This window comes from Helianthus annuus, chromosome 15, assembly GCF_002127325.2.
Source record: "Helianthus annuus cultivar XRQ/B chromosome 15, HanXRQr2.0-SUNRISE, whole genome shotgun sequence".
Taxonomy (NCBI): domain Eukaryota; kingdom Viridiplantae; phylum Streptophyta; class Magnoliopsida; order Asterales; family Asteraceae; genus Helianthus; species Helianthus annuus.
This window is the reverse complement of record NC_035447.2, coordinates 33,619,126-33,646,252: the sequence shown is the minus strand read 5'-3', so window position 1 is coordinate 33,646,252 and position 27,127 is coordinate 33,619,126. Positions and strand designations below refer to the sequence as shown.

Sequence of the window (27,127 nt, the reverse complement as noted above, 5' to 3'; positions counted from 1 at the left end):
ATTACCCTAAAACCCTTTTTACCCACCAAAAACCCTTTTTATTTTTCACCTTTTATTTTAGTAACAAGCTCGGTTTTTCGTAAGCTCGCTATTTTATGTGACTTAAAAAAAAATGATGATGAAGTCAAAAACAAACAAAAGCTATAAAAGCTTGTTTGGAGAAATACTTCAAAATAAAAAGTCTCTAAAAACAAGGTGTGTCACGAGAACCGACGCTTTTTACGATTTTCGCCCTTTTACTAACCACTAACCCAACCACCCACCTTTAACCCAAGCCTAACCCTTCACCCAAAAGTCCTCTTGATATTTACAAAGGTAAAAAGTTAAAAAGGAGGAGGATTGATTGCTTGGCAAGCCTATGGAAGGCGTAAGTTCCATGCCGCTCTCGAGTGATTCACTAAAAAAATAACACCTTCGGCCGAGTGTTGAGTGATCTCCCGTGAAGTATGTGAACTTGTATATAAATGGAATTTTATCTTATGAAACGTTCTAAATAAATCATAACGAATAGGATTGTAAATAAATAAAAATAAAACTTACAAAGATCTTGGATTCCCGACACTCAAGGACAAGCCAAAAACTTTCTCTTCTACCTATTCCATTTGGGAGTGTAAGCCACATTTAAAGAGTTTTGCTTGAGGACAAGCAAAAGTTCAAGTGTGGGGGTATTTGATGTGTGTAAAATACAACATATAAATCACATCAATTAATGCATAAAACTAACCCTTTTTAAGTACTAATGTTGGAAAAAGAGTGTTTTTGTCTTCCTTTTGTATTTTCAGGATGAAATGAGCTCAAATTCACAAAAGAAGCAAAAAGACAACTAATTCTAGCATAAATACAAGAAAAGGAATAAAAGTAGACTGCCCGGACCCTCAACGGCATCCTCCAAGGCAAAGAAGAGAAAGCAGAAGTCTGAACACGCCCCGTGCTCAGCCAGCACGGGGCCGTGCCCAAGAAGCAGCAGAAAAGACAAACCTATAGAAGCTTCTATTGCCCACCACGGGGCCGTGTCCAGCGGGCACGGGGGCGTGGTGAAAGTACAGCAGGCGCATTAATTGTAATTGCGAATTACAATTAATGAGGAGAGAGAGTGTCAGACGGGCACGGGGGCGTGTCCAGCGGACACGGGGCCGTGCCCAGCCTTCTGTTCAGCCTATAAATAGGGGTGCTTGGTTTCATTCCATCTCATCCCTTGGCACACCACCTCTCTCACACTTCATCCACCACCCACCACCACCATAACACCATCATCCACCACCATCATCCATTGCCCATCGTATAGTGTGTGAGTTGTCTCGGGATCCAAGATTGATCGTAAGAGTTCTTGACAATCAAGGCCATGTTTGCCTAAGTCTCTTACATCACTTGGTGAAGACAAGTGTTTAGTATAATACTTTTTATTTTTAATCTTTTGCACTTTTTATTTGGTTTTGTATTAATGACTTTAATAACTAGTTACTTATGTTGAAGGTGATCTTTCCTTATCGTTTGTCCATGGTGTCTTGGCGTTATTTTACTGTCTATATAAAATAAAAGATTTTCACCATTCATATCTCCACGGTCTATATGGAGGTATGTTGGCTACCTGGTCGGGGGTTAAGGGAACGGTTTGGTAAGGGTCTTGCCCTTGTTCAGCGTTTAGAGGTCCTGCTTGGGACCTGGGTCAAATTTAATAGGATCTCCTTCAATGCCCATAGGTATTGGATGGCGGGGATCCAAACTCTTTGACCCCTCATAAGTTAACTACTATTAATACTATAACCCGGCTATTTAGGACTGTATCCCTGCTGACTCAGACTACTTAGCCGAGGGTAACGTCACCGCCGAAAGCGGGGCCTACCACAATTTGCATTAATAACTTAATTCATTATCTTTCAATAATCCGACCCTTTAGGATTGTATCCTTGCTGACTCAAACTACTGGGTTGAGGGTAACGTCGCCTTCAAAAGAGGGGCCTACTACAATAACTAAGATAATCTCTTAAACAAGTGCAAAAGTGCGAAAATAATCAAAGGTTATACTAATACACGTGTCGGATCCAAGTGATTCATCTTGTCTATCTGTTTTATTTTATTTTATTTTATTTTTCAGCATTTAGTTAGTTTTTATTTTCTTAGTTTAAAACATTTTTCTCACTTTTTGATTTGATTAGACGTTGAGGATAAACCGGTACTAAAAGCTCTTGTGTCCTTGGACGACCTCGGTATCTTACCAACACTATACTACGTCCATGATGGGTGCACTTGCCCATATGTGTGTTTAGTGTTAGTAAATATCGTGTTTTATAAATTTAAAACTTGGCTAAAAGTGTAAAAAAGGGGGCTTAAATATACATGTAAAATATAACACACTTCACGCACATCACAAGGTGCTGGGGCGCAAAGAGGAGGAAACTGCTCGCTTCCGGGCTGAGGCTGAAGAGTTGGTGAAGGCTGCTCGTGAGGGTGCGGAGCAACTCAAAAGGGATAAGGCTGCCTTTGAGCAGCATAAGCAGACTGAGGAGTGGGCTGCAACTGCTGGCCTTAAACAGGTTCGTACTCTCGCCAAATTGCTCTCTGATGAGCGCAAGAGTTGGAAAGAAACCCTTTCTAATGAGCGCAACACATGGAAAGAATCTTGGGCCAAACAGAATGAAACGCTATTTCGTGTTCGTCAGGAGCTGACTAATGTCAGGGCAGCGAATGCTGCTTTGGTCAAGGAGAAGGCCGCAGCTGAGGCGGTTGCCAAAGAGGCTAAGGAGGCTGAGTCCCGCATTGCCAAGGCTCTTGAAGATGCAAAGGGAGCAGAGGTCCGCGCTGCCAGGGCGCTTGAGGAGGCAAATGCTGACCGTGCCAACTTAAACAAGACTGTTGAGGGCCTCCAGGTATGAGTTGTTTTCGCTCTTGAATTTGTCTCTCTTTCATAAGTATGTTTATATACTTGTTTTCTTTGTTTGTTGAAAGACTGAAGTGCAGAACCGGGCAGGGTTAACTCACTGGTCTCGTCAAGAATGGTTAATCCTTTCCTCTCGAGGATCGCTGGATGGATCGTCCGCCGGTTGATCTCCTGCACAAGGAAACAAGCCGTGACTCGTAACAAGGAGGATGGGGTGGGGGGTGCTCCTTGTTACCACTCTCCGGCGTAAGAATCAGTAATTTGCTTGGGAAACAAAGTGTGATAGTAGTAGTAGTGAGAGAGTTGTGAAGAGATACCTCAAACCTGGTTTGGGGTTGGTATTTATAGCCGAGGAGTGAAGGAGGAGCTGAAAGGACAGACTGACGACGTGCTGCCCTTATGCAGGTGTGTCAGGCTTGTCGGTTGTGGAGGTGAAGCCACGTCCTACTGCAGTGTCAGTCTGTTGCTTACGTGTGGTCTGACAGGCGACTGTCATTGGTGCCACTTGCTCTGTACTGTCAGTCCCACTTGCCTTGTGGGCAGGATGCGGTGCCACGCCGCATCGCTACCTGCGGTAACTGCCGTTGTTCCCGCGTTGTCCTTCTGGCAAAGACTGTGGGATGCGGTGCCGGGCCGCATCGCCACTTGAGGTGACTGTTGCTGTTATCCAGATCCCTTGTGTTGATAGAAGTGTTCACAGGATGCGGTGCTAGGCCGCATCGCTATGTGTACACCGTTTTCATACACTAGATGCGGTGCCACGCCGCATTGTTATACCGTTCTCATACTTCAGGTATGTCTTCTTCCATCATTGGGCAGATTGGATTCGACCTCTGTGTTCACGCGTGCCCGCACGGACACGGATAAGTCTTTAGCTAGTGAGAGTTTTGATAAGGGTAATGGTCACTCACGGTCATGCTGACGCGAGATCTGGGACCATACCCCTTCAATAATCCAGAATCTGCCATACAATTTAGGTTGGAATACGAAAAAGTTTTATGGGTTCTTTTATAGTCTTGGACTAATATATAGGGAAAAGTTTTCGTAAGAGTAATTTCTAAAATTACTCTACAAATAATCTTATAGGGTAATTTTGATCATGTAAGGTAATTTTGTAAAATATACTTGTAGGGTAATTATCAAAATTATTCTATAAGTGTATCAAAATTACTCTACTAGTTTATCAAATAACATACAATTCAAAATTACCCTGCAAGATCATTTGTAGAGTAATTATGATACTCTACAAAATTACCCTACAAATATCAAAATTACCCTACAAATATCAAAATTACCCTACAAGATCATTTTACAAAATTACCCTACAATATCACTTGTAGGGTAATTTTAATAATTACTCTACGAGTAAATAATTACGAAAATGTCACCGCGTTGTTTCAGTGAAACCTTCAATTCGTACGTTTTGTACGTTAAAGGTCTTTGTATTTGATCTTTTGCCCTAATATACAATATAACCTAAGCATTATACCCTTATACAATTAGCAACTTGGTTTATATCTCATTTGTTTAAAAGTCACACCCTTTAGTTCATTTTAATGGCACCCTTTCCTTATTTTATAGATATACATAACAAAAAAAACAACTTAAGACACAGTGATTAACTTAAAAGACAATGTTTTATATAAAGGGTTACCACTGGTTAACTTAAAAGACACAATGTTGTATATACAGGGTTACCACCGTTCCACTTTGTTTTAATGATCAGCATCACGATAAAATTCAAAATAATCGTATATCTGATCACTTACAAGGATTAATCCTATTCAAAATAATTGTATATTCGATCACTTACAAGGATTAATCCAATAAAAAAACTTTGTTAACTGTTGAATTTGATTGGGCCACTTAGCAATATTATATTGCCCACACATCATTTTGTTAATTAGGCGCATTTTCATGAAACCCTTTTTTGATGAAATAAACGGCAGTGTCGATGAGCAGTGAGTAAAATATCATTTTAATTCCCGGTTTTGCTACATCAAATACGTCGCAAAACTAATTGTATGTGTATAGCGGTTATTGAATGAATCGGCTACCAACAGGGTGTAACCGCTTAAAGGCTTCATAATAAATAAATGATTCGTTTCATGTGTGATCGTTCAATGACGTTCGACATTGAAATAATATTGATAAATGAGTAGATATAAAACTGATTATTCATTTACCTTACGGTGGAAAAGAATAGCGACCACTGAAATCTAACCTTCAGTTTTATTCATTGTAACTGATTTACTGAAACATCATGTGGGCTCAATAATAATTTTTTTTTTTGTTTTGCATGCAAAATATAATTTACTAAAGAACTAAAGAATTTTATATTCAACAATCCACCACAACACGCAGGTAACGTCAACTCGTTATTATTAATTATCAAAGAACTCCTACTACAATGTTGTTAATTATCATTTATGTTTGCAAAAGCCTTTAGTAGATTATGTTTGCAAAAAGCCTTTAGCAGTGCTTTGGTTTTTGTATTCGGTATATACTACGAAGTGCTTTCGTTTGCCATTTTGCAGTCAATCTTGAATGATTCTAGAAAAATTATTAATTAGTTTAATATAATAAATAATCTTATATATCTTTATCAATCTAGTTACCTCATAACTTGGGTGATGTTATTTATATATATCAGTGCTTTTGTAGGTGATTTATATAACTTGGGTTGGATATGGTATTTTTTAGTTAATACAATGGAAAACACAAAAGCGGTAAAAATGCGCTAAATTACCGAAAAACAGATACCGATACCATACCGGTACCGAATTGATATGTTTGATACGGTATTCGGTATCCACTTTTCCTCAATTTTGTATCGGTCCCCATACAGTATCGGTATGACGCTGATCTCATCCCTAGTTTGTAGAGATTTGTTCTTATAGAAAAGTGATGGTTTTTGAAGAAAATTTGGAATATGATTTTATGCTAAGGTTGTATCACGAAATTCCATTGATGTAGATTCTCTAACGTGCTCTCACTAGATGTTAAAATTTTATGTATATAAAAACAAATTTTGACTTTAAAACAAAATTTATATCATAATATGTGCTCTCACTAGATATTAAAATAGATATAAATGAAATTTGACTTTAAAATAAAGATATATAAACAAGTTTTGACGTTAAAAATAAGTGTATATAATAATTCCTGAGAATTAAAGTTAATAATATTCATGAATTATGATGACGGAATCTTTTCTAATATAAATATGAACAATTGTATCTATCATATTGTTGCACTTGCATTTGAAGAGTTATCTTGAAACAAAATGATGGATACAAATCTGTTGATCTTTGTTCTCTTGCCAATACTCACTCTTGTTTTAATCATCTTTAAAACAAAAACCAAACCGAACCTACCTCCAGGACCTTTGTCACTTCCTGTCCTTGGTCATCTCCACCTGCTTAAACAACAACCCTTCCATGAAACCCTACTTAACCTCTCTCACAAGTATGGTCCCATAATGTTACTCCGGTTCGGTGTCCGAACCGCGGTAATCATCACATCTCCGTCACTAGTAGAAGAATGCTTCACCAAAACAAACGATATCGTGTTAGCCAACCGCCCGTTAACGCCTTCTCTTAAACACTTCAGTTATAACTACACGACCATGGGTGCCGCCCCATATGGTGACCTTTGGCGTACTCTACGTCGGGTGGCTGCCTCCGAGCTCTTATCGACTGCCCGCCTTGATGCCACCACCCATTTGCGTGAACATGAGGTCAAACTTATGTGTAGACAAATTATCAACCAATCTTCGCGGCAAGTGAACTTGAAGTCTTGGTTTAAAGAGCTTTTGTTTAACATAACAACCATGGCGATTATGGGGAAGAGGTACTATGGAGATTATACTAATGTTGGTGATTTAAAACAAGTGTTAGCGTTTAAGGACATGATAGAGGATATGTTCAAGCTAATACATACGCCAAATGTTGTAGATCTTCTGCCTGTTTTAGGGTGGTTTGGTTTTGGGGGTGTTGAGAAGAAGATACTTTGCATGATGGATAGAGTAGATAAGTTTCTTCAAGAGGTTATAGAAGAACGTCGTCGTATAGGGAGCTGTGAGTCAGGGATTATGGTGGATAAATTACTCGCTTTACAGCAACAAGAACCTGAGTTCTATACCGATGAAATCATTAAAGGCTTTATACTGGTAAAACTATATTTCTTTTCCTCTAAATTTCAAGTTCGTTTCTTTCATGGCCATAAAAGATACGAGCTCTGAAAGCATAATTTACGTTTTTTTTAATTCATGTGATATTTAGCTTATAACTTTTATCAGGGTAAAAAGGAAAGATTTATTTTAAATTAGTGAAAGTGTCATTTAGCTAATATTTGATCACATAACTTGATTTTGCTATGAATCAAACCTTTCTCCGTAGGTTCCTACTGTTGGTTTTCATATATCTTACAGTATAGATGTACCTCAAATAACTAAGACAAAAGTTTTTAGAAACACCTAAATTTGAATGTCTGAGTTTCAAATCCCATAGCCTACATTATTGGATATTAGAGTCATTAGATAATCAATAATTAAGAGCAACTCATTTTTAAACAATTATATGAAGAATGTGATCCACATTCTTCGGTTTGAAATTTATGACTATGTACTCTTAATTTTTTAAAGGTAGTGTCTAGTGTAAGTATATGATATATTTTACAGAAATGTTCTCTTGTACACATGTAGTATAATTAAGGTATTACTAATAATTTAATAAATGTTTAAAAACTATCATTTTTTGTAATTCTTGAGTGAAATAAGAGAAATAGAAAAAAAATAATCTTGGGGTTTAGGGAGTTGTTACACGCGATGCAGCAAGATATAGCAAGATATATATAACATAATATTTTGAAAAGTAATATATTGTCTTGAAAATTTAATCTAAAAGTTCTCCTTTAAAATTTCATGCTTGTAAAACTATATATAGTCAATAACTTTATGGTCCTTCTAGAGTGGAGATTGTGTGTTGAGTCTTGCCTGAAACAATATTTTCCATTGGTTAAGTTAGGAGTTTTATCATAGTGGTCCTTCGGACGATGATTGTTCTCTAGAATGGTGGCGGGTCGGGCCATCAGCGACGTCTGTATTCGCGGATATGATTCGCCTTTTGCCATTAGTTTATCCGGATGACCGGACTTTTATTGATCGTTAAAAAAATTAAAACTATATTTATTTTCAGATTTGTTATATTTTTGATAATTAGTAATTAGTCAATGAGCAATGAAAGACAAAGTCAACTAAGTGATCACTTTCCCCTACAAATTTATCTAGAAGAGTGTTTTGACTTTTAAATTAGGTATGGAAAAACATTGAACAAAATGGTCCCAACCTCCAAATGTAAGTTAAATTATCAAGGAATGAACCAGTCAAATAACAGTCATGTTGATGTAACTTACGTTTTTTTGCCACCGGACATATTTTTGTTGTAAGCTATTGTAAGACTCTAACAAGCTGATTAGCGGAATCGTATTAGAGTGGGCTTAAGTTTCGCTCGTTTATTTTAATGAGCTAAAATTTAGGTTCGGGCTTGACTCGTCAAAAACTCGAGCCAGCTCGTGGCTCGTTGTGCCAACTCGTTTATTTAAAAAAAAAAAAAAGTTTACAAATTTGGTATTGCTTTGCACACAATAGTATTTAACTTTGGGTAAACTTTTAAAACGAACAACAGAGAAAAGGATGCTACTTAGTCAAAAAATTTTTTATCCAACTCGTTTATTTAAAAAAAAAAAAAGTTTACAAATTTGGTATTGCTTTGCACACAATAGTATTTAACTTTGGGCAAACTTTAAAAACGAACAAGAGAGAAAAGGATGCCACCTTAATCAAATTTTTTATATATCAATATTATTAATCAAAACTATATCTTAACAATCAATTTTCTTTTGATAAAAAATAACCATATTATTAATTAAACATCATTGTTTAAAATTGTATTAAAGTTTTAGGTTATAATTTATAGAGTAAACTTTCGTTTGACTCCCTAAGGTTTGGTTGCTTTAACGGTTTTACTTCAATCTTTTAAAAATATGCATTTTACTCCCTGATGTTACTAGTTTTTCTCTAATTTGCTCCACGGGTCTAGCTCCATCCAAAGTCTCTATTAATTTGGAGGGAATTTTGGTAATATTATATATATACTAGGCTTTTTATATAACATTTTGTCTTTTTATTAAAAAACCTATTAATCTCTCTCTCTCTCGCTCTCTCTCTCTCTCTATTATTATCAAAGTCCAGTCTGAATACACACTCTGCTCACTTTGCCGGAATCCTAACGCCACCAGTAGCGAGATTCGCAATGGAACCCTACACATCTGGTTTGAACCACGAACTACACACCTAACACCAACTGCCATCGTCACTTGACGGCTACACCAAACCACCACTCCACCGCCCTATGTTAACGTAAAACGCCGCCCCAAACCTCCATCCCAAAACCCCAAATCGTTGCCCCAAACCTCCGTCCCGATGTCACACCTACACCGATGGCGGAAACATCGGGGCGTAGCATTGAGCGAAACAGATTGTCCAAGAGAATCCATAACAACTATTAAGTGACAATATTTATAAGGTTTAACATTAAACAGATAAAGCAAAAACAGTCATTACAGATGTTCAGCCTCAAAAACAAATCCATTCCGACAACTTAGATTTTATTTAGTGGGTTTCTAGACTGCCTAACTTGATTTCCAGCATAACATCCAAATCATTCTGTCACATACGTTAAAATAAAGTCAATACATAAAGTAAAGGGGAGTACACAAGTTTGCATAGATACTAGTATGAAAAGCGTTTACGCATAACCAGCATGTAACACGTAACGGGCGAAGCATGTAACTATCAAACAATGATACAACCTAACCACGAGACTGTGTTGTAGAGTATGCGTGACACATGTTCAGCGAACACGTGAAGTAAAGTAATGTGATCCCTAGCAACCCCTGTTCACAACAGGTGCTGAGTCCAAACTATAGTACTATCGTTGCTAGAGGCAGTCTAGTGGTATGAGCATAGTACAAGCATTCAAAAATCACGTATAGCATGTGGGGACGGTTAGCGTTTAAAGTGTTTGCGTTGTATGTTGTGTTTTGATATAGAATGTATGTAACACCCAAAAGTGCGTTAAATGAAAATGGGTTCGAGTATACTCACAGTGCGTGTTTAGCTAGTAAACACCAGCTAGCTAGATTGGATTGAAGGGAACGCGTCGGGTTAGCCTGTGCACGGAAACAGAAGTATGAGTCTTCGAACGGGATAAGTGTTCGACAGGTGATCCGAACGGATGGGTTCCATCCGATCGGATGGTCATCCGGACGGATGGCCATTCGAACGGATGGCTATTCGAATACGTTGTGGTTGTCTGTGAATCGTTAAAATTCGGAGTTTACTTAAAAGCGTTTAAACCATGGAGATTATCAGGGTCAGGTCACCGGTCGGATGGTCATCCGGACGGATGGCCATTCGAGCGGATGGCCTGTGGTTGAAATTTTGTAAAATTTTCTAAGTAAAGTGGTGGTGGTGGGGTGGAGTTGGTGTAAGCTGGTGATGGTTGGGTGGAGTTCGTGCAAAGTGGTGGTGGTGGTGGTGGTATAAGCCGGAGGTGTTTGAATCTGATTATTTGATGTTTTTTGCAAGTTTTTGAAGAATGAAAAATGATGAAGAAGCCATGAAGATGAAATTTTGAATTTGATTTTTTAATGTGAATTTTTTTGGAGTTTTGAATCTGATTTGTTTAGAGAGAGAAAATATAATGTAGATATGGGTTTTGTGTTATATATAATATAGTATAGTATAGTATAGTATAGTATAGTATAGTATAGTATAGTATAGTATAGTATAGTATAGTATAGTATAGTATAGTATAGTATAGTATAGTATAGTATAGTATAGTATAGTATAGTATAGTATAGTATAGTATAGTATAGTATAGTATAGTATAGTATAGTATAGTATAGTATAGTATAGTATAGTATAGTATAGTATAGTATAGTATAGTATAGTATAGTATAGTATAGTATAGTATAGTATAGTATAGTATAGTATAGTATAGTATAGTATAGTATAGTATGTATTTGTAGTTATACTAAAATACCTTTCATATTTAAAGTTACCAAAATACCCTTCCAGTTAACAAACAGCTTGGATGGAGTTAGAAGTGGGGAGCAAAATCGGAAAAACATAGTAAACTATTGAAGGAAAATAGCCGTTTTTAAATGATTGGGCCAAAACCGTTAAAACGATCAAACCATAGGGAGCAAAACGGAAGTTTACTCTACTTTACATATATATATATATATATATATATATATATATATATATATGCATACACATTATATATATAAACAATTGGAGTTTAATTCAAACGAGCAAACGAGCCAACTAACGAGCAAGTCAGGAACCGAGCCTACCTTGACTTCGACTGGCTAGTTTACAAAACGAGTAGAGCTAGCTCGACTCGTTTAAAAACATGTTGATTTTGAGCCAAGCGTTTTTTTTTAATAAACTTCGAGCGAACCTCGAGATTTTTGAAAATAACTATTTTGTTGGGTTGAAATTCATTATATTTTATTGTAGTGTGAGAGAATAGATTTTTAGACTCATTCTATTCTTACCCCCTTAAAATCTTTTTTCCATACCTTTTTCATTCTATCTCTCTAGATATATCTATGTTATAGAGAGAGAGAGAGAGAGAGAGGAATATTAACCTACTCGTGCTAGTGTAGCTTGCTTGTATAAACTAGCAAAATTCTTTCGTGCTACGCAATGGAAATTTGGTCGCTATCGATTAGTTTCATGATGGTACCAGAATGGTAGCGTCATGCGGTATAGCAACCGAAACAAAAAACCTAGAAAATTAAAGTTGTTATATGATCAAAACGATATCAAGAAATAAAGAAAACAAATTACATTTATTAAAGTTCAACCCATGTTACACCTTGGGGTAAACGTATGTTAACGTATATCATACTATATTAAAATATTACGCAAAATTTAATCGTGTTAAAATGTTTACGCAAAATCTAATCGATTTATTCCCTAGTTGGATTTAAGAAAAAAAAATTATTAAGGATTTAACAGGAAAAGATAAGTAAAATAAAAAAGGATGTAAATACAAGTTCAGATTTAAGCAATATTCTCATTTATTTATTTGACAAATATATTATGGATGAAAACTTCAAAGTGATAGATTATTTCAAAGAAAGTCTATAGGATGTATTTGTTACAATATTATTAAAATGTATCATCTCTCGTAGTGAGGTTTTTTTGGCGTTTTTCCTCAAAGAAACACCCCATATTGCCCCTCCACCGCTTCCATGGGCGTTTTTCTTCAAAATTTGGGTTGGGACGTTCCAAATTAAATGACGGGTCGAGTAATTTGTATTTGATTTATCTTTCTTAAAAACAAAGGATACCAGAGAAGTGTTCAAAGAACGGGGTGAAGTAACAAATAAGATTTCACTTGCTAGTAAGATAAACAAATAAATATTTGTGTCACCTATAGATTGGTTCACTATGAAATTATCAAACTAAGATAAACAAATAAATATTTGTGTCACCTATAGATTGGTTCACTATGAAATTAACAAACAGATAACAAAGATAGTGCTGGCGAAGTAAAGTCGATGTTTTGGAGTTGCAGGGTTAGTTTAAAAAGGGAGGATGAAAAAGGATTTAAAAATGAAGAAAGTAAATATCTTTTGAAATCGACAAAATTACCTCTGATTTAACATTAAAATATAAATGCGGCTAGCCAATTGGACGGAAGGCGCAAGATTTGGAAAGCACGAGAACCCAGATGCGAGAAAAAATGTTTTGAACAAAAATTGCAAAAGTGACCATACTACAACGATGAAAATGACACTTTACTATTAAAAATGTCTTTAAAAACACATTTTAGAAATAGGTAAATTACGTTTCATTTTAGAATGTAGTGGTCTATCATTGTTTATCTATAAAAACTCTTAAATATCGCCTGAAACAACTCCAATGTTTTCACACAGTTCTTTACTTTTTAATACCATCTAGTTTATGTTTTTTGAATAACAAGGAAGAATGTTAACAACTTTATGCCTTAAAACTTGCAGCAAATGTTAGTTGCCGGTACAGAAACGCCATACTTAACACTTGAATGGTCCATGTCGTTGTTGCTCAACAATCCAAAAGCTATGGAAACGGTCAAGAACGAGATCCAAAATCATGTTGGTTTTGAGTGCTTGGTACAAGAAAGCGATTTGGGTAAACTAAGTTATCTTCAAAACGTCATAAATGAGAGTCTACGTTTGTACCCAACTCTTCCCTTACTACTTTCACGAGAAGCTTCTGATGATATCACAATTGGTGGCTACTTGGTGCCTCGTGGAACAATGTTGATGGTTAATGCATGGGCCATTCAGAGGGATCCCCTACTTTGGGATGAACACGATAAGTTTATTCCTGAAAGATTTGACAGAAGGGTTGACGATAAATATAAAATACTCGCGTTTAGTGTAGGTAGGCGTGGATGTCCCGGAACTAATTTAGGGTATCGTGTCCTTGGGTTGACGTTGGGAACTTTGATTCAAGCATTTGAATGGGAGGGGTTAGGAAATGAGGAGGTCGATATGTCTGCTTTTCATGGCCTGTCTATGGCAAAATTGGAACCGTTACAAGCCGTTTGCAAACCGTGTTCAAACATCACACATATTCTTTAAGGTTTGAGTTTACATGGAAAACTCAGTGTAATGTTTTAATCGTTATTACATGATGCGGTCTATGTTGCTTTTTATGTATTTACTAATTTCAGTTACAAAATAATTCAGTTGGGATCATGTTTGAAGTTATATTCTTTCATCAAAATCTTGCAATTTAGTTTCAATAATAAAATATATTTCAAGTTTTCTAAAATAAAGATGAGTTGTTTCTATGTATAGCGTTGCTATATGTGGGATTTTCAAATATGATTGTTGTTAATTTTTAATCACATTGGGTAGGTCTTTTTGAATAAATAATTGTTGGTCTTTTTTATTTAGATGGTTTCTAAAATTTGTGTTTATGATGAATAAATGAAGATTGAAGACACAGGTTGATTTATTCAACTATTGATTGTATACCATGTTTGATTGTTGGAATTGGAACTTACTGTTTGTTTGAATTATTCAAGTTTGTATAATGTTGCAAGATGCTTTGGTGGCTCAATTTAATACTTGATGTTTAATGTTTGATAGGAGTATTCAAGTATGGTTAATGTTGCATGTTGCATCATGCTTTAATGTTCAATTTGATGTATTTTTTACTGTTAAATGTTTTACTTATTTATGGGTAAATTATACTTTTCGTCCTTTATGTTTGTTACGGATTGCAACGGATAATTTTTAACTTCAATAATTACAGTCACAGTCATTTATTCATTTATTTGAAAAATTTATTACATCTTTCGTCCTTTAGCACCAACAAGGTTAAAAATTTCAGTTAAGTCTATTTATATAAGGGCACTTTGATCTTTTTACCAATCTAACTAAAATATTTTATCGGACCATAACCCCTTAACGTTAACATGCTCTTCTCCAGATTTTGGGCCGATTCCTTTCAGATTTTATAATAGTTGGCTGGAATTAAAGGGTCTTGATGAAGTGGTAGAGAAAGTATTGGGTGAAGTTGAAATCGGGACGATCTCGATAAAGGAGGTGGCAGGTATCCTTAAGTGGCTTAAAGGAGATATAAAGCAATGGAGGAGGGAGTCAAAAAAGAAGGAGGATAAAGAGCTACAAGAAAACAAAAAAGTAATAGAAGAAATCGAGAAAACGGCGGAAACTCGAAGACTTACAAGTAAGTGGAAAATAAAGAAATATGAGAAGAGAAGGTTGGAAGATTTAAAACAGAAAGCTAAGATGAGATGGGCGAAGTTAGGTGATGAGAACACAAAATTCTTCCACGGAATTATAAGTTGTCGAAAAGCAAGGAATCGAATAAATTCTATAAGAATAAATGGAGTTATGGAAACAGATCCTAAGTTGATTAAAGAATCCATTCTAGAAAGCTTCAAATCAAGATTCATCGAACCTGTAAATAGAAGACCGACGATTGATGGAAGACGATTCTCACAAATAACAAGTGATCAAGCAGGAAATCTGATTGCTGAGTTTTCGAGGGAAGAAATAAAAAGCGCGGTTTGGGCGTGTGGGAGTGATAGGGCCCCTGGGCCAGATGGCTTTTTGTTCAAGTTCATTAAAAAATATTGGAACCAGTTGGAGAGATACTTTCTGGGAGCAATAACAGAGTTCCACGAGAAAGCACGAATTGAAAGAGGCTGCAATCCGTCCTTCGTAGCACTAATTCCAAAGCCGAGAGACCCCAAAGACGTTAACGAATATCGCCCTATTTCTTTGATTGGAGTACTATACAAAGTGATCGCTAAGATACTAGCAAATAGATTAAAAAAGGTCATCAGTTCTGTAGTTGGCCCTGTACAAACAGCCTTCGTGGAAGGAAGATCCATATTTGATGGCCCGGTTATCACTAGTGAGGTTATATCTTGGGCTAAAAAGAGTAAGAAGAAAATATTCGTGTTTAAAGTGGATTTTGAGAAAGCATACGACTCAATAAACTGGAAGTTCCTGTTGGCGAATTTAAAAGCGATGAAGTTCCCGCATTTATGGAGAAAATGGATTGGAGCGTGCCTAAAATCGAGTTGGGCCTCAGTATTGGTAAACGGATCCCCGACTACAGAGTTTAAGCTACATAGAGGATTAAGACAAGGCGACCCCATATCACCGTTTCTACTTATTCTAGCCATGGAAGCGTTGGGTGTTATCATGACCAGGGCAGGAGAAAGATGAGCCTTCAAAGGAGTGGAACTACCGAACGAAGGCACGTGTATAACACACCTATGCTACGCGGATGACGTGATCTTCATGGGTGAGTGGTCTGAAACAAACATCTTAAACTTGAATAGGATCCTAAGATGTTTTTACTTATGCTCGGGCTTAAAAGTAAACCTAAATAAATCTAAGCTATATGGAGTGGGTATTGATAAGGAGGAAGTTGAAAGTATGGCAGCCAAGTTAAAATGCAGGAAAGGCGATCTACCGTTCAGGTTCCTTGGATTAACCATAGGAGCAAATATGAAACGAATAAAATTCTGGAAACCAGTTGTGGACAAATTCAATAGTAAACTCTCGGCGTGGAAAGCTAAATGCCTATCTTTTGCCGGGAGATTGGTCCTAGTGAAAGCGGTAATGGGAGCTTTGCCTAACTTCTATTTATCGATGTACCGATCACTGATGTGTGTAAAATGCAACATATAAATTACATCAAATTAGGCATAAAACTAACCCTTTTTAAGTACTAATGTTGGAAAAATAGTGTTTTTGTCTTCCTTTTGTATTTTCAGGATGAAATGAGCTCAAATACACAAAAGAAGCAAAAAGACAGCTAATTCTAGCATAAATACAAGAAAAGGAACAAAAGTAGATTGCCCGAACCCTCAACGGCATCCTCCCAAGCAAAGAAGAGAAAACAGAAGACTGAACACGCCCCGTGCTCAGCCAGCACGGGGCCGTGCTCAGCCAGCACGGGGCCGTGCCCAAGAAGCAGCAGAAAAGACAAACCTATAGAAGCTTCTATTGCCCACCACGGGGCCGTGTCCAGTGAGCACGGGGGCGTGGCGAAAGTACAGCAGGCGCATTAATTGTAATTGCGAATTACAATTAATGAAGAGAGAGAGTGTCAGACGGACACGGGGGCGTGTCCAGCGGACACGGGGCCGTGCCCAGCCTTCTGTTTAGCCTATAAATAGGAATACTTGGTTTCATTCCAACTCATCCCTTGGCACACCACCTCTCTCACACTTCATCCACCACCCACCACCACCATAACACCATCATCCCCTACCATCATCCATTGTCCATCGTAGAGTGTGTGAGTCGTCTCGGGATCCAAGATTGATAGTAAGAGTTCTTGACAATCAAGGCCATGTTTGCCTAAGTCTCTTACATCACTTGGTGAAGACAAGTGTTTAGTATAATACTTTTTATTTTTAATCTTTTGCACTTTTTATTTGGTTTTGTATTAATGACTTTAATAACTAGTTACTTATGTTGAAGGTGATCTTTCCTTATCGTTTGTCCGTGGTGTCTTGGCATTATTTTACTGTCTATATAAAATAAAAGATTTTCACCATTCATATCTCCACGGTCTATATGGAGGTATGTTGGCTACCTGGTCGGGGGTTAAGGGAACGGTTTGGTAAGGGTCTTGCCCTTGTTCAACGTTTAGAGGTCCTGCAAGGGACCTGGGTCAAATTTAGTAGGATCTCCTTCAATGCCCATAGGTATTGGATGGCGGGGATCCAAACTCTTTGACCCCCTCATAAGTTAACTACTATTAATACTATAACCCGGCTATTTAGGACTGTATCCCTGCTGACTCAGACTACTTAGCCGAGGGTAATGTCACCGCCAAAAGCGGGGCCTACCATAATTTGCATTAATAACTTAATTCATTATCTTCCAATAATCCAACCCTTTAGGATTGTATCCTTGCTGACTCAAACTACTGGGTTGAGGGTAACGTCGCCTTCAAAAGAGGGGCCTACTACAATAACTAAGATAATCTCTTAAACAAGTGCAAAAGTGCGAAAATAATCAAAGGTTATACTAATACACGAGTCGGATCCAAGTGATTCATCTTGTCTATCTGTTTTTATTTTATTTTTATTTTTCAGCATTTAGTTAGTTTTTATTTTTCTAGTTTAAAAACCTTTTCTAACTTTTTGATTTGATTAGACGTTGAGGATAAACCGGTATTAAAAGCTCTTGTGTCCTTGGACGACCTCGGTATCTTACCAACACTATACTACGTCCACGATGGGTGCACTTGCCCATATGTGTGTTTAGTGTTAGTGAATATCGTGTTTTATAAATTTAAAACTTGGCTAAAAGTGTAAAAAGGGCTTAAAAATATACATAAAAAATATATCACACTTCACGCACATCAAGTTTTTGGCGCCGCTGCCGGGGACACAAGGATTTTAAGAAAGTTAGGAATCAACGGCCTAATCATATTTTTATTTTTCTTTTTAATTTTTTAGGATTTTCTTAGTTTTTCAGCTTCTGCAAAGCTCAGCACGGGCCGTGCCTGGTCGGACACGGGCCGTGCCCAGCATCGTTACTGGCAGTTTTTAGCTTTCCAAGTTACAGAAGGCTGACCACGGGGCCGTGTTGGTGCAACACGGGGTCGTGTCCAACTTTCTAGTAACTGGGATCTGGAAAACAATCACTGTAACTCCGACCACGGGCCGTGTTCGCTGAACACGGGGCCGTGGTGAACCTTCTGACCAACATTCTTTTCTGTTTTTATTGCAGGACTTGGAACCAGACGCCAATCCTACCTAGTGTATGAGCTCCAGTTCTAATAAGGACATAAAAGAACCTCTAGAAGAACCCGAACGCTTTCTCAGAAAAAGATTAAGAGCTAAAAACCAAGAGAAAGTTTCGGGTGATCCACCTCCAATGGCAGACCAACGTACCCTCATGGATTATCTACGACCCACCGTAGGTAACCTAGGCGCCGCTATCAATGCTCCGAATGTTGAAGCTAATAACTTCGAACTTCGGCCGCATTTGATAAAAATGCTCCAAAACTCCGCAACCTTTCATGGGCTTGCGGACGAGGATCCCCATCTACATATTACTAATTTCTTAGAAATATGTGATACCTTTCGGATCAATGGAGCATCAAATGACGCCATCCGCCTCCGAATGTTTCCTTTCTCACTAAAAGACCGAGCGAAAGCTTGGCTCAACGCCCTCCCAGCTGGATCGGTAAACACCTGGGATGAACTAGCCCAAAAATTTCTATATAAGTATTTCCCTCCCGCTAAAACGGCTAAATTAATGACTGAAATTAATACATATTCACAAGAGGACAGGAAATCCGTATATGAAACTTGGGAAAGGTTCAAGGAACTATTACGCAAGTGTCCACATCATGGCCTTGCGATATGGCAACAAGTATCCACTTTCTATAATGGACTGTTGCCACACACAAGGCAGACACTTGATTCTAGCTCCGGGGGACTTTTAGGTAATCGCCGCCCGCATGAAATATATAACCAAATTGAGGAAATTGCTCAAACCAGTTTTCAATGGCACACCCCCGAGGCAATAAATCCATTGCCCCGGGCGCCCATAAGGTTGATGAAAGCACTTCTTTACAAGCCCAAATCGAGGCCCTTTCTTCAGAAATAAAAAAATTAGAAATGACAAAAACAGTCTCGGTTATGGCTTGTGAAGGGTGTGGTGGGCCACATGAAAATTGGAGTTGTATGAAAGATACAGACGATCAACAGGAATCGGTAAGCTACATTGATAATAGACCTAGGCCGTCGGGTCCTCCAACGGGCACCTACAACCAAGGATGGCGAAACCACCGAAACCTTGGTTGGAGAGAACCCAGCAATAGTAGTAACCAACAAACCCAACGAACAAACTTTCAACAACCAAGAAATGAGTCACAAAATTTCACTCAACAACAAAGTGGACGAGAAAGGCTTGAAGATACTGTATCTCGCCTCATCTCCGACACTGAAAAGAAAAACTCGGAAAGATTTCTACAATTAGAATCAAATTTTAGAAATCAACAAGCTAGTATTCAAAACATAGAAAAACAATTAAATCAAATAGCTCAAAATTTTGCCGAGACACCACAAGGCGCATTACCTAGCAATACCGAAACAAACCCAAAAGCGCAAGTTCATCTCATCACGCTACGAAACCGCACCGTAGGGCCTGCAGAAGTGCCACCACCGACAGAAGAAACGGTACCCCCGCCTCTGCAGGAGAAGAACTCCCCTTCATCACCAGAACCTACCAAGGCTCCTCGAGTCCCGTACCCCGGTAGGTTAATTCGTCAAAAGACCAATGAGGAATTCACAAAGTTCGAAAGTCTATTAAAACAATTGCATGTCAATATTCCTTTTATTGATGTCCTAACCCAAATGCCCAAATACTCTAAATTCATGAGGGACTTCCTCACTCATAAAAAGAAAATTGAAACTTTGCAATTAGTTAACTTAGGCGAAGAATGCTCTGCCCTCGTACTTAATAAACTTCCCCAAAAGAAAATCGATCCCGGAAGCTTCACGATTCCCTGCTCAATCGGGGAGTCCCCCGTTCGTAATGCACTAGCCGACCTTGGGGCTAGCATTAACCTCATGCCCTCATCAATGTTTAAAAGGCTCGGCCTAGGAACAACGAGTCCTACAAAAATGAGCATACAACTTGCTGACCGATCCGTCAAATTCCCGCAAGGTGTCATCGAAAATGTCTTGGTAAAGGTAAGCAAATTCGTCTATCCAGCCAACTTTGTCATACTCGATATGGAGAAAGACACCGAGGTCCCCCTCATACTAGGGAGACCATTCCTTGCCACCGCACAAGCGGTGGTAGATATGAATGACGGAACACTCACCTTGAGGTGCGGGGATGATGAAGTAAAATTCGGAGTTGGGAAGAGAATTGAAGACGACGACCCGGTCAACTACATGAAGGTTATTGATTCAAGTTTGGATGCTGCTCTCCGACGGTGTAACATGAGACGCTAAGCATCCCACTCAGAAAATATATAACCTCATCTTGGGTCTAGCCAAGGACCCTTATAAACGTGGCGCACCACGGAGGCATTCCGCGGAACTATCCTTAGTTTAGTTTAATCTTTTAGTTTTAATTTGCAGGAATAAAACACACTCGCGGTGGTAAAGGATGAAAAAGGGAATGAGAAAAATGGCCCCATGCACAAGAACGAGGCAACCCGACACAAATCTCCATTACAGAAGGCTCAACACGGGCCGTGCCCAACCAACACGGCCCCGTGCTGAACCACCTGCAGAAAAATGCCCAGTTCAGGTAACTGGACATGGGCCGTGTTCACCAGACACGCCCCCGTGTCCAGGCTTCTGTCTCATTTCTTTAATTTCTGTTACTGGCACCTGAACACGGGGCCGTGTCCAGACTGCCAGTAACATAAATTTTTGCTTTTTAACACCACATTACACATCCAATCAACCTAAAAATTTATTTTTGGGACACATTGAGGACAATGTGTAATTTAAGTGTGGGGGGGGGGGAAGCTAACACCTTGAAATTTTGCAAGTCCTAACAACAAGCCTTACACAAAACTCTATTGGAACCGCTAAACACCCCAAATTTTTTCAAAATTTTTCATTTTTTTTACTTGTCTAAAGTTTAAGTTAGGAATCCTAAGATTAATAAGGTTATATTTTTACAAATTTTACAACCGAGAGCGTCGTGATAACAAGAACCAACATAAGAAAATTATGAAATGGCATAACAAGTCTAGTTAAAATTTGATTATATATACTTGATCACATTAAAAAACCCCATTCCCACAAAAGTGAGTTTTGAGCCTTTATTGAGCATACAAATTTACATCCTTAGACTAAATGCTCATTTTTCGTTTCTTGTGTGAATAGCCGCTTGGTTCTTACAACTCTAGAACTTGCCACGACGATTCATTCCCGGTCCTTACCAACTTAAACCCAAGTAAGTAAATGATGGAGGCATTAGGACTAACCATTTTTCTTTCGACACTATTATTTTTCATTTTTTTTTACCACCTACCCAAAATTCCCCTAGTTAACCCCTTTGAGCCTAAACCTTTCATTTCTTTACCCTTTTTCACCCACCAAAACCCTTTTTATTTTTCACCCTTTATTTTAGTAACAAGCTCGGTTTTTCGTAAACTCGTTCTTTTTCGTGTGACGAAAAAAATAAAAATAAAAAAAATAAAAAAATTTTTTTTTGATGAAGTTGAAAAAAACAAAGCTATGCAAACAAAAGCTTGTTTGGAGAAATACTTCAAAAAAAAAAAGTCACAAAAAACAAAGTGTTTTACGAAAACCGACGCTTTTTACGCTTTTCGCCCTTTTACTAACCACTAACCCAACCACCCACCTTTAACCCAAGTCTAACCCTTCACCCAAAAAGTCCTCTTGATATCTACAAAGGTATAAAGTTAAAAAGGATGAGGATTGATTGCTTGGCAAGCTTATGGTAGGAATAAGTTCCATGCCGCTCTCGAGTGATTCACTAAAAATACACCTTCGGCCGAGTGTTGAGTGATCCCCCGTGAGGTATGTGAACTTGTATATAAATGAAATTTAAAAAAAAAGACATGCTATGCCCTAATAAGTAATTTATCTTATGAAACGTTCTAAATAAATCATAACGAATAGGATTGTAAATAAATAAAAATAAAACCCAAAAAAAAAAATCTTGGATTCCCGACACTCTATGACAAGCCAAAAACCTTCTCTTCTACCCATTCCATTTGGGAGTGTAAGCCACATATTTAAAGAGTTTTGCTTGAGGACAAGCAAAAATTCAAGTGTGGGGGTATTTGATGTGTGTAAAATGCAACATATAAATTACATCAAATTAGGCATAAAACTAACCCTTTTTAAGTACTAATGTTGGAAAAAGAGTGTTTTTGTCTTCCTTTTGTATTTTCAGGATGAAATGAGCTCAAATACACAAAAGAAGCAAAAAGACAGCTAATTCTAGCATAAATACAAGAAAAGGAACAAAAGTAGATTGCCCGAACCCTCAACGGCATCCTCCCAAGCAAAGAAGAGAAAACAGAAGACTGAACACGCCCCGTGCTCAGCCAGCACGGGGTCGTGCCCAAGAAGCAACAGAAAAGACAAACCTATAGAAGCTTCTATTGCCCACCACGGGGCCGTGTCCAGTGAGCACGGGGGCGTGGCGAAAGTACAGCAGGCGCATTAATTGTAATTGCGAATTACAATTAATGAAGAGAGAGAGTGTCAGACGGGCACGGGGGCGTGTCCAGCGGACACGGGGCCGTGCCCAGCCTTCTTTTCAGCCTATAAATAGGAATACTTGGTTTCATTCCAACTCATCCCTTGGCACACCACCTCTCTCACACTTCATCCACCACCCACCACCACCATAACACCATCATCCACCACCATCATCCATTGTCCATCGTAGAGTGTGTGAGTCGCCTCGGGATCCAAGATTGATAGTAAAAGTTCTTGACAATCAAGGCCATGTTTGCCTAAGTCTCTTACATCACTTGGTGAAGACAAGTGTTTAGTATAATACTTTTTATTTTTAATCTTTTGCACTTTTTATTTGGTTTTGTATTAATGACTTTAATAACTAGTTACTTATGTTGAAGGTGATCTTTCCTTATCGTTTGTCCGTGGTGTCTTGGCATTATTTTACTGTCTATATAAAATAAAAGATTTTCACAATTCATATCTCCACGGTGTATATGGAGGTATGTTGGCTACCTGGTCGGGGGTTAAGGGAACGGTTTGGTAAGGGTCTTGCCCTTGTTCAGCGTTTAGAGGTCCTGCAAGGGACCTGGGTCAAATTTAGTAGGATCTCCTTCAATGCCCATAGGTATTGGATGGCGGGGATCCAAACTCTTTGACCCCCTCATAAGTTAACTACTATTAATACTATAACCCGGCTATTTAGGACTGTATCCCTGCTGACTCAGACTACTTAGCCGAGGGTAACGTCACCGCCAAAAACGGGGCCTACCATAATTTGCATTAATAACTTAATTCATTATCTTCCAATAATCCAACCCTTTAGGATTGTATCCTTGCTGACTCAAACTACTGGGTTGAGGGTAACGTCGCCTTCAAAAGAGGGGCCTACTACAATAACTAAGATAATCTCTTAAACAAGTGCAAAAGTGCGAAAATAATCAAAGGTTATACTAATACACGAGTCGGATCCAAGTGATTCATCTTGTCTATCTGTTTTTATTTTATTTTTATTTTTCAGCATTTAGTTAGTTTTTATTTTTCTAGTTTAAAAACCTTTTCTAACTTTTTGATTTGATTAGACGTTGAGGATAAACCGGTATTAAAATCTCTCGTGTCCTTGGACGACCTCGGTATCTTACCAACACTATACTACGTCCACGATGGGTGCACTTGCCCATATGTGTGTTTAGTGTTAGTGAATATCGTGTTTTATAAATTTAAAACTTGGCTAAAAGTGTAAAAAGGGCTTAAAAATATACATCAAAAATATATCACACTTCACGCACATCAAGCACCAAAGAAAGTTCTACAAAAATTAGAGGCAATCCGCAGAGATTTTGTATGGGGGATGAAAGACGGAAAGAGTAAGATAAGGTGGATAGCTTGGAACAAGATGATAAAACCAAAGAGAGATGGCGGCCTTGGAATCGGGAATATGAGTAGTACCAACTTAGCGTTGCTAGCAAAGTGGGGATGGAAGTTCAAGATGAAACCGACAGCTCTTTGGACAAGAGTTATAAGGCCAGGTCACGCTAATTCGAGAAGTACGAAATACTTTCCTGTAAACAACAGCATTAGTGGATTGTGGAAAGACATTGTGACATCCTTCAGAGATTTGGAGAGTAAAGGAATAAAGCTGGAGGATCGATTAATGGCGAAACTGGGAGACGGAACAGAGGTAAAGTTTTGGTTGGATAGATGGGCAGGAGAAAAATCGTTCAAAAATCAATTCCCAGACTTGTTCAAAATTGCAAAAAATAAACAGGCTAGGGTTTCGGAATATGCAATAAGCTTACAGAACGAGGTGCAGTGGAGTATTGAGTGGGCGAGACCCCCATATTCAGATGTTGAATGGTCTCAATGGTCAGGCATGTTAAATGAATTAAATAAAATAAAACCTCTCATAGGCAAGGATCGATGAGGATGGATGAACAGCAATTGGGAAGAACCTTCAGTAGCGACGGTTAAAGAACAGATCTACAAGCACATGGAAAGCGAAAGAGAGGAGGAATGGAAGCACTGGAATTCGTGGATGCCTGCAAAAATAAATTACTTCATATGGAGGGTGGGTATTGAAAGAATCCCGGTGAAAACCGAATTGCGGAAAAGAGGAATCGGACTGGATGATTACCTTTGCCCTAGGTGTAGATCAGAGGAAAAAACAGTGAACCATGTCATTAGCGAGTGTGTGGAATCGGTAATAGTGTGGAGACAAATCATCGATTGGCTGAAACTACCTTCGGTGGCGGACACCAGCAGTTGTGAGAAGGCTCTAACATATGCGGATGGGCTAAAGGGGTCTATATTGTGGAGGAAAACGGTGAAAATGGAAATGCAAGCAACTATGTGGCACTTATGGAAAGCTAGAAACGGCAAAGAGTTTAAAGGCATAGCAAGGACAGGAGAAAGTATAGTCGAGGAGATCAAGGCCGACACGTTTTTGTGGTTGAAAAGTAGATCGAAAGTGAAAGATATAGTTTGGGAAAGGTGGGAGGACTTCAACATAAGGGACATTATAAAATAGTAAAAATCTATTGGGTGAACGTTTTTAAAGTTGTATTTTGTTTTATGTTTTAGCTTGTAATCCTTGGGTTTTACAGCATATGCTGGCCCTGTTCTATAAATCATAGAATCGTTGCTGTTCAAAAAAAAAACTAAAATATTTTATAAATAAAACAAAAACAAAATTAAAAACTTATAAAATATATACATAATTATAATCTCATATCTCTCTCTCTCTCTCTAGAAACTCAGAACTCTAATCTCGCCAAAGCTCCAATCTACCGCCAGAGCTACCGCCACCAGCGACCATGCTACCGCCAGTGCTCCAATCTCGCTCCTACCGTCCGTACATCTCTCCATCCATGAGCGCCCCCACCTTCCTTATCACCTTCAACAACGGCTACAGTACTGAACCAAACCCTAATTCACTAAAGCTTCAAATCAAGCACGATTGTCTGATAAATGTAACAATAGATAGAAGGCTTATGTTTGGCACGAAAAGACAATTGAAATGCATATATTGTTACCTGTTATTTACGTCGGATTAACGCGAAAGAGATGGTCGGAGTTGGTGCGATTCCTGCAAGGGTCCGATATTGTAGAAACTGTTGCATATGGTGAATTGGTAGTGTGGGTGAGATCTAATAGATTCCAGAAATTTTTCAGATCGTTCAATTTATACGAATGTGTGGTGTGGATTGTTCAGATCTAATAAAAAACATCATTCGGTTTCGTCGGTTTTAATCATTCACATTATTTGGTCAATGATTATTCGAGGTTGGTTTAAGTGAAAGAGGGAGAAAGAGATGATGGGAGAAAAGATAGGGTTTTATATATAAAAAATGAAATTACCAATTTACGCTCATGTGCAAGACACATGTTCTGATTTAACTTAAAATTTTAACCTTGTTAGTGCTAAATGATGAAAGATGTAACGAGTTTTCCAAATAAAGGACTGTGACTGTAATTATTGAAGTTAAAGGTTATCCGTTACAATCCGGTACAAATATAAAGGAAGAAAATTGTAATTTACCCCTTATTTATTGTTATTTTAATGTGTTATTACTGTTCAATTTGTGTTGCATGTTACTCTTTATTTCCAGTTTCTTTGTTTGGATTAATTCAATTTAATCAATTGCAAGAAATTATCGACATATTATTTTGTGTGGTACGAAACCCTATCAACACTAATGTAATTGAATATATATTTTTAGCATTATTGCATGTATTACCATATATAAATAAGCAACATTTTGTTGTTTTTCTTGTTGTACCATATGCATAGGGTGTGTTTCAAAAAAAAAATTGATTTTGAGATAAATTGGTGTTGGTATCGTTGGTATCGTTTTGAGATAAATTGGTGTTGGTATCGTTGTTGTCGAAACCGGTATTAATAGTTATCTTTAAGGTTTTAAATTCTCTTCTGGTTGCTATAGTAAGACCCGATATGGTAACGAACTAAACTGATGCAACCGGATTCTTGGCGCATAGCTCAGAGTAGTTCCACTAATTTGTGTACTTATAAACAGTATGTTTGTTGTGGAGTAGTTCCACTAGTTTGTTTACTTATAAACTGTATGTTTGTATACATATCTAGCCCAAGAAAACCAGCCCAACAGATTCCATCTGGCCTCTCCCGACCGTCACATGCGCCAAAAACCGAACCAGCCCATTAATATTCGGTCCGGCTCTTGATCCTCAAATTCTTGAAAATTTGGTCTCGGCAAGTCCGGACCGGTTTTCACCCGTCTCCAAGTTATTTACAATATGCATACAATTTTAATCGAGTCCCACTTACACTGTATTTCATAAACTAATTATTTTATGATATACTGCAAATACATATAATAATATATTATACGGTATAATAAGTATTATTCTTGAAAAATTTAAATATACATAAACTAATAATTTGAATAAATAACATCCT

At 37.9% G+C, this 27,127-nt stretch overlaps 2 protein-coding genes and 1 non-coding gene across 3 annotated transcripts; 2 read left to right on the top strand and 1 right to left on the bottom strand.

The window, feature by feature from the left end:
- Nucleotides 1-6,177: 6,177 nt before the first annotated feature.
- On the top strand, nucleotides 6,178-13,714 carry LOC110911295 (cytochrome P450 81F3). Its single transcript, XM_022155895.2, has 2 exons — nucleotides 6,178-7,049; nucleotides 12,980-13,714. Exons 1-2 carry the CDS (start codon nucleotides 6,360-6,362, stop codon nucleotides 13,583-13,585), a joined length of 1,296 nt encoding a protein of 431 aa, XP_022011587.2. The 5' UTR covers nucleotides 6,178-6,359; the 3' UTR covers nucleotides 13,586-13,714.
- A 5,046-nt stretch (nucleotides 13,715-18,760) lies between these two features.
- On the bottom strand, nucleotides 18,761-18,867 carry LOC118487851. Its single transcript, XR_004882794.1, has one exon. It is a non-coding gene; the product is annotated as a small nucleolar RNA R71 (small nucleolar RNA).
- A 5,755-nt stretch (nucleotides 18,868-24,622) lies between these two features.
- On the top strand, nucleotides 24,623-25,219 carry LOC110913553. Its single transcript, XM_022158374.1, has one exon. The coding sequence runs from the start codon at nucleotides 24,623-24,625 to the stop codon at nucleotides 25,217-25,219; it is 597 nt and encodes a 198-aa protein (XP_022014066.1).
- Nucleotides 25,220-27,127: the final 1,908 nt, after the last annotated feature.

What these genes read in the sequence shown, in the direction of transcription:
- LOC110913553 (XM_022158374.1), top strand. Translation starts at nt 24,623, where the DNA reads ATGAACAGCAATTGGGAAGAACCTTCAGTAGCGACGGTTAAAGAACAG.
- LOC110911295 (XM_022155895.2), top strand. Translation starts at nt 6,360, where the DNA reads ATGTTACTCCGGTTCGGTGTCCGAACCGCGGTAATCATCACATCTCCG. An exon ending in TCATTAAAGGCTTTATACTG is followed by an intron (nt 7,050 to 12,979) that starts GTAAAACTATAT and finishes TAAAACTTGCAG; the next exon opens with CAAATGTTAGTTGCCGGTAC.